Genomic DNA, 15,809 nt, shown 5'->3' with positions numbered 1-15,809 from the left:
TCGCGTTCGTGAAGATAGGCACGTGAACGCGAAAGGCTAGCTCCCAGTGCACTGCGAACGCGAGCTCAAAGCTGCAATCGCGAAGAAGGAAAGAGCCAGAAGTTGAAGCACTGAAATTGTGCTACGCGATCGCATAAACCTGTACGCGATCACGTAAGGCTGAGAAATTATTCTCTGCGATCGCATGGCTTTATATGTGATCGCATAATGTTAAACAAACATGGGAAAATTTTGTTCTACGCGATCGCGAACGAATTTCCGCGATCGCGATGAATAAAAATCTGAAAAACAGAACTTAAGTTCTGGAAATGGGGTTTCGACCCATTTTCAACCATTTCTAATTTTTGAGCTCGGGTAAGGCGATTCTTGGGTGATTTTTACGGGAATACATTGGGGTAAGTATTCCTTATCCTATATTGATTATATTTTATGATTTCATACTCATTTATATCATGAATCCGTGAATTTATGGAAGAAAAATCAGCTTTTTATAAAATCTTCCAAAAATGAAAATTTAAGATTTGAAGGTCCATTTGACATCGGAATTTGATAAATTTTATATGGTTGGACTCGTATCGGAACAGGTGTTCGGATTTCATAATATTTTTTGAGATTTGAGACGTGGGTCCTATTGTCGAATATTTTAATAAATTTTGGATTTTTATCCGAAAAATTAGTAAATTCATATGGAATTAATTCCTATGATTCGTATTGAGTATATTGAATTGTTTATGAATAGATTTGAAGCTTTTGGATATAAATTTAAAAGTAAAAGTTGTGGTCGAGTAATTGATTGGAATTTGCAAAGCGAGGTAAGTGTCGTGGTTAACCTTGACTTGAGGGAATAGAACCCTTAAACTATTTGTTATGTGAAATACATGTGAACAATGTATAGGCGAGGTGACGAGTGTCTATACGTCGTCAAATTAATTGTTTGCATAATTACTTGAAAAATCATAAATCGTTTTAAATCATGAATTAATTATTATAATAATTATTTCTCTCCAATTCTTTGTCAAATATTAATTCTTGAATTCCTGCATTAATTGTTACATGCTATTTGAATTATGTGTCTTAATTGTTATTTGACATTTAGCAGATTAATATTAAACTGCCTATTTTTTTCCTGATTTCCATAATAATTTGCTATTTGTCATTGTTTATTTCATAATTAAATCATAATTATTGTATGCTTGTTGTCTTATAATTTAATATTAATTGTTGCATTTATTGGGTAAATTTATTCTATAAGAATTGGTAAATGGATATATTGGAGGATCGGGTTGCATGCCGCAATAGAATTGATTGAAATGGATATATTGGAGGATCGGGTTGCACGCCGCAACAGACTTATTAAATGTCCATATTGGAGGATCGGGTTGCACGCCGCAACGGACTTATTAAAAAGTCCATATTGGAGGATCGGGTTGCACGCCGCAACAGACTTATTAAAAGTTAATATTTGGGGGATTGGATTGCACGCCGCAATAGATTTATTTAAAAGACAATATATATACTTGATTAAAAATAATTATATGAGAGGATTGAAAATGAATATATTGTGAGAGCGGGTTGCTTGCTGCAACATAACTGAGTGTGAATATATTGTGAGAGCGGGTTGCACGCTGTAACAGAATTGAATGTGAATATATTGTGAGAGCGGGTTGCACGCTGCAACAGAATTGATGGAAATGATAATTGGTTATGATTGCTGAATAGACTTCAATTATTATAAATGAGTTACCTGATTTATTTCTATTATTGTTGTTGTTACTAATATTGCGTACATGTAATGTAAGTGACCCGCCTTAGCCTCGTCACTACTTCGTCGAGGTTAGGCTCAGCACTTACCAGTACATGGGGTCGGTTGTACTGATACTACACTCTGCACTTCTTGTGCAGATTTTGGAGTTGGTCCCAGCGGCGTACCATAGACCGTCTCGGATTTCAGGTACTCAGAGGAGACTTGAGGTATAACTGCATGACATCCGCATTTCTGAAGTCCCCATCTACTTTACTTTAGTTGTATGTTTATTTCCAGAAAGCTTTATTTTATTCAGGCCCTTAGTTGTATTATTCCAGAAGCTCATGCACTTGTGACACTAAATTCTGGGATGGTATTTAGACACAGTTATTTTTATGGGTTATTCACTATATTTCATACTTTACTTCCGCAACATTCTTTGTTAGTAATAAATTTAAAAATTGTTTAAAAATTGGTTAATATTATTCTAACGTTGGCTTGCCTAGCAAGTAAAATGTTAGGCGCCATCACGGTCCGAAGGTGGGAATTTCGGGTCGTGACAGTTGGTATCAGAGCACTAGGTTACATAGGTCTCACGAGTCACGAGCAAGCTTAGTAGAGTCTGAAAGATTGGTACGGAGACGTCTGTACTTATCTCTCAGAGGCTATAAAGTTTAGGAATAATATCACTTCTTTCTTATTCTATCGTGCGAATTTATTCTATCATCGATGATTGAATCATTCTACTCTTATTCTCTCACAGATAGTGAGAACACGTAATACCTCTACCGATGGACAGGGACCTGAGCCCCTGGTGGCAACTATGGCCATGGGTAGAGGTCGAGGCCGAGGTCATGCTAGAGGTCGAGGCAGAGGCAGAGGTAGAGCTCAATACAGAGCTCGAGTAGCTGCACCTGTTATAGAACCTCAGGTGGATCTTCAGGAGGAAGTTCCAGTTCAGAATGTACCAGTTGGACCAGTTCAGGTCCCGAATGGATTCATAGCTACTCCAGTACTTCAGGACTCTCTACTCCATTTGGTAAGCCTTATGGAGGGCGTGGCCTAGAATGGTACATTTCCAGTGGCACCAACCATATCACAGGCTGAGGGAGGAGCACAAACTCCCACTACTCCCGCTCTGGAGCAAATGGCTCCCCTGAATCAGGCTCTAGCAGCCCCGCCAGTTGGGGTAGTTCAGCCAGTTATTGCGGCACAGACCGATGATAGGCCCTCCATGTATTTTCAGGCCTTATTGAGACTGGATAAGTTTACTAAGCTCTTTCCAGTTCACTTCAGTGGTACACCTTCTGAGGACCCAAAGGATTATCTTGAACGTTGCCACGAGGTGCTGCAGAACATGGGTATAGTTGAGACCAATGGGGTTGATTTTGCTGGATTTCAGATGACGGGTTCTGCCAAGAGGTGGTGGAGAGATTATACATTGACGCGACCAGTCGTATCACCTGCACTTACCTGGGAGCAGTTCTCTCAGCTATTTCTGGAGAAGTTCCTCCCTATCACACTAAGAGAGGAATTTCGCAAGCAATTTGAGCGTTTGCAGCAGGGCAGTATGACTGTTACTCAGTATGAGTCCCATTTTGTGGATTTGTCCCGTCATGCTCCCCCTTTATTACCTACGGAGGGAGAGAGAGTGAGGAGGTTTATTGAGGGACTCACTCACCCTATCAGACTTCAGATGGCCAAGGAGACTGGAAGTGAGATTTCTTTTCAGGCGGCTGCTAATGTCGCAAGAAAGATTGAGATGGTTCTTGCACAGGAGAGAGGGTAGAGGTCTGATAAGAGACCTCGTCATTTCGGTGGTTTCAGTGGTACCTCGTCTAGAGACAGGGGTAATTTTGGTAGGGGTCATCCTCCCAGACCATTTCATTCAGCACTTCATGCATCTCCCGGTGCTTCAGGGAGTCACAGTCCTATTATGCCTTACTATGGAAAACCAGCATTTAGTGCACATTCACTTCCTATCAGTGGACCGCCACTCCAAAGTCACTACAGCAGTTATCCAGCCCATTTGGGTCAGCTTCAGCTTCAGCAGCCACGGCATCAGGATGGGTGTTATGAGTGTGGGAACATTGGTCACATCAGGAGCTATTGTCCTAGATTGGCGAGTAGCAGATCTCGGCAAGATTCTCATGCCATCATACCGGCACTGGTTGCTTCACTACCTGCTCAGCTAGCTAGAGGTAGGGGTCAGGCAGCTAGAGGTGGAGGTTAGGCCATTAGAGGTGGAGGTCAGATCGTTAGAGGTGGAGGCCAACCAGTTGGAGGCCGTCCTAGGGACGCAGTTCAGAGTGGTGGGGCCCAGCCCCAATTTTATGCTTTTCTAGCTAGGCCTGAGGCTGAGTCATCTGATGCTGCGATCACAGGTATTATTCCAGTTTGCCATAGAGATGCTTCAGTTCTATTTGATCTAGGATCTACTTATTCCTATGTGTCCTCCTATTTTGCTTTATATTTGGTTATGCCTTGTGATTCTCTGAGTGCTTATGTGTGTGTATCTACACCGGTGGGAGACTCTGTTGTAGTAGATCATGTCTATCATTCATGTGTGGTTACTATTTGTAATCTTGAGATTAGTGTGGATCTTCTACTTCTTGATATGGTAGATTTTGATGTCATCTTGGGTATGGATTGGCTGTCCCTTTGTCATGCTATATTGGATTGTTATGCCAAGATAGTGACCCTAGCTATGCCGGGGTTACCTCGGTTAGAGTGGAAAGGAACTCCTAGTCATTCTGCCAGCAGGGTTATTTCTTATAAGAAAGCTCGGCTTATGGTAGAGAAAGGGTGTCTAGCCTATTTGGCTTATATTCGCGATCCCAATGCAGATGTTCCTTCTATGGACTCAGTACCAGTTGTTCATGAATTTCCAGAAGAATTTCCTGCAGATTTGTCGGGGATGCCACCCGATAGAGATATTGACTTCTGTATTGATTTGGCTCCGGGCTCTCAGCCCATTTCTATTCCACCATACTGTATGGCCCCGCCAAATTTGAAAGAACTGAAAGAGCAGCTGTAAGACTTGCTTGATTAGGGATTCATTATACCCAGTGTCTCGCCCTGGGTTGCACCAGTATTATTTGTAAAGAAGAAAGATGGCTCTATGCGGATAGGTATAGATTATCGGCAGTTGAACAAGGCCACTATCAAAAACAAATATCCACTGCCAAGGATTGATGACTTATTTGATCACCTTCAGGGTGCCAAGGTATTTTAGAAGATCGATTTGAGGTTTGGTTATCATCAGTTGAAGATTAGGGCATTTGATGTCCCTAAAACAGCTTTTCGGACTCGGTATGGGCATTACAAATTCCTAGTGATGTCATTTGGGTTGACAAATGCCCCAGCAACATTTATGGATTTGATGAATCGGGTGTTCAAGCCTTATTTGGATTCTTTTGTGGTTGTATTTATTATTGATATCTTGATTTACTCTAACAGTCGAGAGGAGCATGAGCACCATCTTCGAAGTGTGCTTCACACTTTGAAGAATAATCAGTTATATGCCAAGTTTTGAAAATGTGAGTTTTGGTTAGACTCAGTTGCCTTTTTGGGGCATGTTGTATCGGCAGAAGGCATAAAGGTGGATCCTAAGAAGATTGAGGTTGTTTAGAATTGGCCTAGACCTACTTTAGTTACAGAGATGCGGAGTTTTCTGGGTTTAGCAGGTTATTATCGTCGGTTCGTGGAAGGGTTTTCATCTATAGCAAACCCATTGACCAGACTGACCCAGAAAGGTGTCCCATTCAGATGGTCAGACGAGTGTGAGTTGAGTTTTCAGAAACTCAAGTCTACTTTGAGTACGGCGCCAGTGTTGGTATTACCCACAGGCTCAGGATCGTATATAGTATATTGTGATGCATCTCACATTAGACTTGGTGCAGTATTAATGCAAGATGGCAGGATGATTGCATATGCTTCACGGCAGTTGAAGGTTGATGAGAAGAATTATCCTGTTCATGACTTAGAACTGGCAGCCATTGTTCATGCGTTGAAGATTTGGAGGCATTACCTCTACGGTGTCTCGTGTGAGGTATTTACTGATCATCGTAGCCTTTAGTACCTGGTCAAACAAAAAGATCTTAATTCGAGGCAGAGAAGATGGTTGGAGTTGTTGAAAGACTATGATATCACCATTTTGTATCACCCCGGAAAGGCCAATGTGGTGGTCGATTCTTTGAGTAGAAAGGCTGTGAGTATGGGCAGTCTTGCATATATTTCGGTTGGTGAGAGGCCATTAGCTGCAGATGTTCAGACTTTGGCTAATCAGTTCGTGAGGTTAGATGTTTCAGAACCCAGTCGGGTTCTAGCTTGCACAGTCGCTCGGTTTTCTTTATATGAGTGCATCAGAGAGAGGCAATATGATGATCCTCATTTACTTGTCCTTAAGGACACGGTGCGGCACGGTGATGCCAAACAGGTTGCTGTGGGGGAAGATGGAGTTCTGCGAATGTAGGGTCGTATTTGTTTGCCTAATGTGGATGGGCTTCGTGAATTATTTCTTGAAGAGGCACATAGTTCCAAGTATTCTATTCATCCAGGTACCGCCAAAATGTATCAAGATTTGCGGGAACATTTTTGGTGGAGGAGAATGAAAAAGGATATAGTTGCATATGTAGCTCGGTGTCCGAATTGTCAGCAAGTTAAGTACGAGCATCAGAGACCTGATGGTTTGCTTCAGAAGTTAGAAATTTCTGAATGGAAATAGGAGTGTATCACTATGTATTTTGTTGTTGGACTGCCATGGACTCAGAGAAAATTTGACGCAGTTTGGGTCATTGTGGACAGGTTAACCAAATCAGCACATTTCATTCCAGTGGCAGTTACCTATTCTTCAGAAAGGTTAGCTGAAATTTACATTCGTGAGATTGTCCGCCTTCACGGTGTGCCCGTGTCTATTATTTCAGATCGAGGTACGCAGTTTACCTCATATTTATGTAGGGCTATACAGCGTGAGTTAGGCATGCGGGTGGAGTTGAGTATAACATTTCATCCACAGACAAACGGACAGTCAGAGCGCACTATTCAGATATTGGAAGATATGCTTTGCGCTTGTGTTATAGACTTTGGAGGTTCTTGGGATCATTTCTTACCACTTGCGGAGTTTGCTTATAATAATAGCTACCAGTCGAGCATTCAGATGGCTCCATATGAGGCATTATACGGAAGACGATGCCGTTCTCCAGTTGGCTGGTTTGAACCGGGAGAAGCTCGGTTATTAGGTACCGATTTGGTACAAAATGCCTTGGATAAGGTCAAGATTATTCAGGATCGACTTCGCACAGCTCAGTCTAGTCAAAGTTCGTGATATTGCATTCATGGTTGGAGAAAGAATATTGCTCCGAGTTTCACAAATGAAAGGTGTAATGAGGTTCGGAAAGAAGGACAAATTGAGCCCTAGGTATCTCGGATCCTTTGAAATTCTTGAAAGGGTGGGTGAAGTTGCCTACAGGCTTGCATTACCACCTAGTTTATTAGCGGTTTATACGGTGTTCCATGTGTCTATGCTCCGAAAATATCATGGTGATCTGTCCTATGTGTTATATTTCAGCTCAGTCCAATTGGACAAAGATTTGACTTACGAGGAGGAGCCGGTTGCTATTCTAGCCCGGTAGGTCCGACCGTTGAGGCCTAAGAGTTATCCTTCAGTTCGGGTGTAATGGAGAGGTCAGCCGGTAGAGGCATCTACCTGGGAGTCCGAGTCGGACATGCGGAGTAAATATCCACACTTATTCACCAACTCAGGTACTTTTTTCTAACTCCGTTCGAGGACGAACGTTTGTTTTAGAGGTGGAGAATGTGATGACGCAAAATGTCATCTTTAAATTTAATAAGTAATTCTGTGTTCTAAGATCTTGAAAAGCACAATTTATCATTCCTCGACTTGCGTTCACAGTCCATACAATTCTCCGAAAAGTGTTTATGTGAAAAATGGATTAAAATGTGAAATAGAGCTTTAAAACTGAACCGAGTTGACTTTGATCAATATTTTTAGAAAACGGACCCAGATCAGTATTTTGACAATTCCCGTAGGTCCGTATCATGATTTGGGACTTGGGCATATATCCGGAATTGAATTATGAGGTACCTAACCCGAGATATGGAATTTTGATGAAAAATTTAAAGCTTGAAAGCTTAATGATTTTTAAGAAATTACTGATATTGGATATATTGACCCTGGGTCCGTATTTTCATTTCGGAGCCCAGTATAGGTCCACTATAATATTTATGACTTGTCTGCCGAATTTGATGAGAATCGGAGTTGATTTGACATAATTCGGACGTCCGATTGTGAAAGTATAAGTTTTAAAGTTTTTTTGAAAACTTCCTTTGATTTGATATCTGATTCGTAGTTCTAGGTGTTATTTTGGTAATCTGATCGCACGAGCAAGTTTGTATGATGTTTTAGGACTTGGGTGCATGTTTGGTTTGGAGCCTCGAGGGCTCGGGTGAGTTTCGGATAGGTTACACGATGATTTTGAACTTAGAAAATCTGGATTTTAAGCTTCTGCTGTCAGTTGGTGCATTGTGCTTCGCGATCGCGAAGAGAAAATTTCAAGCCGTGAGTTTTACTCTTTGCGTTTACAAAGATAGGCATGCGAACGAGAAAGGCTAGCTCCCAGTGCACTGCGAACGCAAGCTCAAAGCTGCGATCGCGAAGAAGGAATGAGGCAGAAGCTGAAGCACCGAAATTATGCTACGCGATCGCGTAAGGCTGAGAAATTGTTCTCTGTGATTGCATGGCGTTATACGCGATCGCGTAGTGTTAAACGAACCTGGACAAATTTTGTTCTACGCGATCGCGATGAATAAAAATCTGAAAAACAGAACTTAAGTTCTGTGCGCCATACATCTCTGAGACTCTAGGGGTCATACTCCCTCAAGAACATATCTGAGAACTGAGTCCAAGTGAGTGAAGCTGCCTCGGCCGGACTACCCAACTCATATGCCTGCCACCACTGATAGGCCGTTCCTCTAAGCTAAAACGTAGTGAAAGAAACCCCACTAGACTCCGCAATACCCATAGTACGGAGGATACAGTGGCACACCTCAAGAAAACCCTGGGCATCCTCTGACGCCAAGCCACTGAAAGTAGGAGGGTGGTACTTCTTGTACCTCTCGAGCCTTAGCTGCTACCCTAACCTCGGGCTGAATTGGAGCTACCGGCTAAATCAGTATGACCTTAGAAACCTGGTCGACTTGGACCCGTTGCTTTGGGGTACGGGCAGAGGGAGTATGTGCTCCTCCCTCAACTTGAGATGTGGCAGGAGCAGGTGGTATCAATCCTGCCTGAGCCAAGGTGCAGAACATGCTCAGAAACTAGGCAAGAGTCTCCTGGAGGGTTGGTGCAGTAACAGGCTTCTCAGGTGCCTGCCCTCCAACTGGAGCTATTGGTGGCTCCTCTGTAGCATCTCGTGCGGGTGCTCTGGCTGCACCACGTGGACGTCCTCGACCTCCACCCTGGCCCCGGCCTCTCGCGGCTCTACCAGGGGGCGCGGGTGTCTGGTCTTCTAATCCAGTTGTGCATGTCCTCACCATCTTTGAGGGAATAGAAAGATAGAAATTTAGAATCCGAAGTCAAATCTCGCATGATAAGGAATCAAATAAGTGAAGCTATTCCTAACAGCTCAATAGCCCCGCGAAGATAAGTACAGACCGATCCGCGAGACTCTACTAAATCTTCTTGTGACTCATAATACCTATGAACCTAGTGCTCTAATACCAACTTATCACGACCCCAATTTCCCTCCGTATGATGTTGTGATGGCATCTAGTCTCTAAGACTAGGTAAGACTAACAATTTGCGAAATAATTGAATATAAAACTGAAACTCAAACCTCAACATCTGAAATAAATAAAAATGTGGTTCAAAATAATTACAATTTCCAAAATTCGGTAGAAATAAGTCACAAGCTCTAAAGAAAAGTCTAAGGAAAATAAGGAAGAAAACGACATAATAAGGATAAAGAGGGACTCCGAGGTCTGCAGACGCTGGCAGATGTACCTTGAAGTCTCCACGCACGGCTATCTCATTAGTATTTGGCCTGGTAGAAAGAACCTGGTTCTACACCAAAATATGTACAGAAGAGTAGCATGAATACACCACAACGGTACCCAGTAAGTGCCAAGCCTAACCTTGGTAGAGTAGTGACAAGGTCAGGTCAGGGCCCTACTAGAATAAAAAGGAAACAAAACAAAAGATATAATAATATGTTGAAATGACTGAGAATTGAACAATGAGAAATTACAGAAAGGTAACAACACATCAAATAGAGGTAAACAACGGGGGCGCTCCCGAGGTCCCGCCTCGCAGTCCCAAACGTAAATATACAATAGGGGAGCTCCCGAGGTACCACCTCGTAGTTCCAAAAGTAAATATGCAACAGGGGTGCTCCCGAGGTACCGCCTCGTAGTCCCAAAGTAAATACACAATAGGGGGAGCCCCCGAGGTACCTCCTCGTAGTCCTAAAAGTAAATATGCCACACGGGCGCTCCCGAGGTACTGCCTCGTAGTCCCAAAAGTAAATACACACTCATAACCTATGGAACAACGAATTTACAGCAAGGAATCCTACAGTTAAAAACTGAATACAAAATCAAAGAAGCAGGTAATTCAACTACGCATGTTGCACAAATTGCAAGTAAGAGTTAAGACACGTAGACATGCGACATTAGGCTAAACATGATGACTACACATGCTAAAACAACTCAGTTAAGGAATTAAGAGATATCTACTCAGCAAGAACCGGATTTTTCAACATTTAACCCGAGTACGCAATCGTCACCTCGCGTACACGGCCTTCACGTATTGCAAATATCATAACAGTATCAAAACCTAGGGGGAGGTTCCCCACACAAGGTTAGACAAGTCACTTACCTCACACCAAGCTCAATCAGTTAATAAGAATGCCCTTCCCTCGATTTTTCGACTTCTAACGGCCCAAATCTAGCCAAAAGCCATTACATACTATAAATACAACTACAAGAAACTAATTTAAATAATAAATCTACGACTTTAGCAAAGAATAGAAAAATCGCCCCAAAAAGTCTTCCCGGGCACGTCTCGAAATCGGGTAAAAGTCATAAAATACGAACACTCATTCGATATCGAGTTTACCCATAAAAAATTACTCAAATCCGATACAAAATTCTCAATCAAAACCTCAAAATTCGGCCTAAGGAGTTTTAAACCTTTTTCACAAATTTCTCAACCCAAATCCTTAATTAAATGAAGAATAAATGATATCTTTGTGGAAATTAATCAAAAACAAGTCAAGAATCCTTACCCAAACGTTTCCTTTGAAAAACCCTCAAAATTTTGCCTCAATCCGAGCTCTCTAGGTCCAAAAATGAAGAATGAAATCTAACCCTCGAACTTAGGCCTTTTCTGCCCAGTGAATTCGCACCTACGAACCCGCCACTCTCCAAGCCTCAACTCGATCCGTTAACCATCCGAAATCACTCCTAGGACCCTGGGACCCCGTATGAATATATCAGCAAGTGCTAAAACATCATACGAACTTAGTCGAACCATTAAATTACATCAAACAACGCTAAAAATATGAATTGCACATCGATTCAAGTCTAATAAACTTTAAAACTTCGAACTTCTACATCCGACGCCGAAACCAACCAAATCAAGTCCAATTGACCTCAAATTTTGCACACAAGTCATAATTGGCATTATGGTCCTACTCTAACTTCCGGAATCAGAATCCGACCCCAATATCAAAAAGTTCACTCCCGGTCAAACTTCCCAAAAATCATTCAATTTTTCAGCTTTCGCCAATTAACGCTGAAATGACCTACAAACCTCCAAATCAATATCCGGATACGCTCCTACGACCAAAAATACCCTACGGAGCTCTAAGAACTGTCAAAACTCTATTCCGGGGTCGTCTTCATATAATTCAAACTATAGTAAATTCCTAAAATTTAAACTTCCATTTTAGGGACTACGTGTCCCATTTTACTCAGAAACCATAACAAATTCTCTCGGTAAGTCACAAACCCCAAAAAAAAATGAAATAGAGAGAGCAATAAATAGGGGTTCGAGGCTAATACTCTCAAAACGACCGGTCGGGTTGTTACAAATTGTGACCGGGCCCGATTCGAGGGCTTGATCGGAACCGACTTTCAGTGTTCATCATACAACCAGGCCTAACCATCTATCGCGTTTGGTTTAATCATTTTGTTTTTCTTCAATTCAATTATTTTATGTTCTTACATCATTCATTTTAAATTAAATCACATATCCTTTGAAGCTCGTATAAATTTGATTGTTACTCATTTTAAGGGTAAACAAGCACACTCAAACCTTAGGGAAGACTTTGGAGCAATAAATAATTGACTATTTTGGGACACATTCAGTACCACTGTACCAAGAAAAGTAGTTAGTTTTGGATGCCATTTTTATTAGTTTCTACCGAAGACGGTAAAATAAATTAATATAATAAATATTTATTCATATTATTCACTAAGAAATGAGTATGATAATGAATTCTTTAAAAATGAGTCAAATATGGACAGGATCCTTATTATCCACTTAAAAATAGATAATCAATATGTTTAACTTTTACATTTGCAAAAGATTCAAATTGAGGGTTTCTCAAGTTTGGGTGACTAAAAATTCTCCCCAAAAGTGATTATATTCAAGAGGCCATGGATAATATGAATATCCATATTATCCACCGGTTATCTCATTTTCTATTCGTATTGAATATGGGTTAGGTCAAATATTTTATCCATTTTTTACCTGCCCATATCCAACCCCGGCACGTTCATTTGCTACCCTAGTTTCTACCACTAAATTTGGGCCAAGTTACTAGTCATCATGGGCGGAGCTAGCATGCGTTTTAAGGGTTCGGCGAACCCAATAGCTTTGGTCCAAAATATATATTTGTCTTAATAAATTCTTTTAATATATACAAATTATTAATTTAGAACCCAGCAACTTAAATTAACTATAATCTCGAACCCATAAATATTAAATTCTGGCTCCGCCTCTGCTAGTCATTGTTTAGTAACCTCAAAATTTTGACTTTTGAAAGACAATTTCTCTGTTCATAGACCTTTTCCAGAAAGAAGATGGATAGGAAATCGTAAGGGTCGTTTGGTTCCTCCCACATCTAATTTGAGTGGTGATTGGTAGAACCAAAAAAATCAGATGTCATGCGAAAGCTAGCAAAGTAACACTTGAACGACGATAAATTAGACAACAAAATAGAAATATACCAAAAGAAATAAAAATATTTACTTGGTTCGGTCAATTCACATATGTCCACGACAGAGATGAGCAATCCACTATATAAAAGAGAGTACAAAATATCGAGAGAGCAATCTCACAAAGAGGCAAACACAAGTGACACACTAAGACTTGTCCCGAAAAGTTCTCCCTCTAAACAAGACTATTAAATTTCATATGGCTACATTGTGGATGTTGCTGAATAAGAAGGAAGAGTCCTCAATTTATAGAAGTCCAAACCTTTTTCTTTAAGATATGAGATTGGCCAAATATGGGAGATTTATAATTTCCTTCCAAGAAAAGTAAAACTCAATTATAGTAAATATGTTACCCTTTTCTTCAACAGATATGAAAATCAAATATGGTAAGATAATCACGACAAACACCTAACAATTCTCCCTCTTGGCCTGAATTTTCTGACAAAGTAAGCTTGATCCACCTTCTTCACATAACCTTTAACAGATCGCATCTCCAAATCTCCACCACAAAGTTTGTTTCAACGTGAGTAGCACTCTGGTCAAATTTCTCAGACAAAAACTACGATTATCGTCAAATAGGTTGTGGCTAGAACTAAACCCGTCAAGATGAACTTGTCTTGAACCTTGCTCTGATACCACTTGATGGGACTAAAAAAATCAGGTGTCATGCGGAAGCTAGTAAAGCAACACTTAAACGACGATATATCAGACAACAAAAGAGAAATATACCAAAAGAGATAAAATTATTTACTTGGTTCGGTCAATTGACCTACGTCCACGGTAGAGATGAGCAATCCACTATATAAAAGAGAGTACAAAATATCGAGAGAACAACCTCACAAAGAGGCAAACACAAGTGGCACACTAACACTTAACCCGAAAAGTTCTCCCCCTAAAGAAGACTGTCAAATCCCATATGACTACTTTGTGGATGCTGCTAAATAAGAAGGAAGGATCCTCAATTTATATAAATCCAAACCTTTTCCTCCAAGAAAAGGGGCTAGCCTAATATGGGAGATTTTTAATTTTCTTCCAAGAAAAGAAAAACTCAATTATAGTAAATATGTTACCCTTTCCTTCAACAGATAGGAAAACCGAATATGTTATGAAAATTAGGACAAACACCTAACGATGATTGTCATGTGTTAACCTCAAGCGCACCAACACCATTATTTAGAGAAATCCCAACAAATTAGCAAACTCAATTATCATAAAAGCTTTTTTTTTCTATGAAGTATATGCCATTTCATTTACATAACTATTTTTTTACATATTTAAATATATGTATTATTAGGAAAAAATTTAGAGTTCTCTCTTGTTTGTACGATTAACCTTTTACTTGTAAATTTTTTTAATTATATGAGAATAAAATAAATATAACAGAGTTCAAGCTATTTATTGGACGAAAAATATTCCTAGTGATAACTTATTAAAGACTGGAACGACTTTCCTTGTGTATACCCTACTTCTTAGATTTTAATAAGAAAAGTGACAAGTGAATGAATTTTTAGTCATAGGCTTATAGTATTGTCTTCTTTTTTTTTGTCACACAAATCGTAGTTCAAGATTCATGGAAGAAGGAGTTCTGCTCAATTTCCCCAAGATAAAGGATGGATTAGCAATCGAAAAATAACATGTGATGTATATTTTGAAACTTTTAAAATAGACAATTGGAACAATTGGAGTTTAATTATATACAATATTAATGTGATTGATACGATTTATCCAAAATTAAAAAATTATCATCCATCTTTAATATGGCCAAACGAATCAATAAAACAAGATAAAATGCTCAATTCGAATAGTTTATTTCATATAATAACTTTAAATATAATCGCTTCTAGATGATTGTACACTTAAACTATAACAAAAGATAATCATTCGAAGGAAAGAAGTTCTTTAACATTGTTTGGATGCACCAGAACAGCCACAAGACGGGTTGTAATAACATTTGATTCACTAGTACTAATTTCGAGTTGATAAACAGTACCGTCAGGAATTACATCAGTCCCTCCTGCCATCACTCTTACAAGTTGAAAGTTGCTTTTAGACTTCTTGTTGTGCTCATTCACAGCGAATGTTGCAATTCCCACAACTGTTGGGTCATTTGGATTTTTTATGGGTTTCTCACCCTCAAGAAAATTATGTCTCAGGCCACTCCTTGCAGAACAGACATGAAACAAAGAAGAAGCAACAATAATTACTGAGAGACTTGAGAGGAGGAGAAAGTTAAATTGTCGAGCCATTTTTCTTTTACTTAGAATGGTTAGACGAGTGATTAACACCAAGTGATGTAGTACTTATTTATAGGAGAAGGTACAGTAAAATTAGTTTAGCCAGGTGAAATTAAATATGAATAAAATTATTATATTAGTGCTATAATTAGACTATTTTGGTATAATATTTATAATAAATAACTATCTTTGGAATTGAGAAAAAATAGACTTATTTTAGAGAATACATATTAAGAAAAAAATTATATATTTTACTGCTTAAAGGAACTACTATGTGATTTTAATAAATGTTTTACTATTTCATATACATTTGAAATGATTATCCTTCATCCAAAATTACAACAACTTTAAGACTATTTTATTGCATATTAAGAAAATCCTTAAATTTTCTGCTATATGTTAACAGTTAAACTATATACTTTACTTAATATAAGGAGGTATTCAACTTTACCTTTTGTTCAATAACATCTAGCTAAACTTTTTTATTAGACAAAAATTTAAATATTTTACCTTTCATATCTCCTTTACTTCATTACTTACATTAGAAAGAAAAAAAGTATTAGAAGTAAGTTTAAATAGTTTATTAAAAT

General features: G+C 39.4%; 1 protein-coding gene across 1 annotated transcript; it reads right to left on the bottom strand.

Moving 5' to 3' along the window:
- Positions 1-14,862: 14,862 nt before the first annotated feature.
- Positions 14,863-15,231, bottom strand: LOC138905731 (cysteine proteinase inhibitor 4-like). The gene has a single exon (XM_070194254.1). It carries the CDS (start codon positions 15,229-15,231, stop codon positions 14,863-14,865), a length of 369 nt encoding a protein of 122 aa, XP_070050355.1.
- Between the last annotated feature and the right edge of the window lie 578 nt (positions 15,232-15,809).

The sequence above is a fragment of the Nicotiana tomentosiformis genome, chromosome 2, assembly GCF_000390325.3.
Source record: "Nicotiana tomentosiformis chromosome 2, ASM39032v3, whole genome shotgun sequence".
Taxonomy (NCBI): Eukaryota; Viridiplantae; Streptophyta; class Magnoliopsida; order Solanales; family Solanaceae; genus Nicotiana; species Nicotiana tomentosiformis.
The sequence above is the reverse complement of the archived record's forward strand: the minus strand, read 5'-3'. Positions and strand labels throughout refer to the sequence as shown.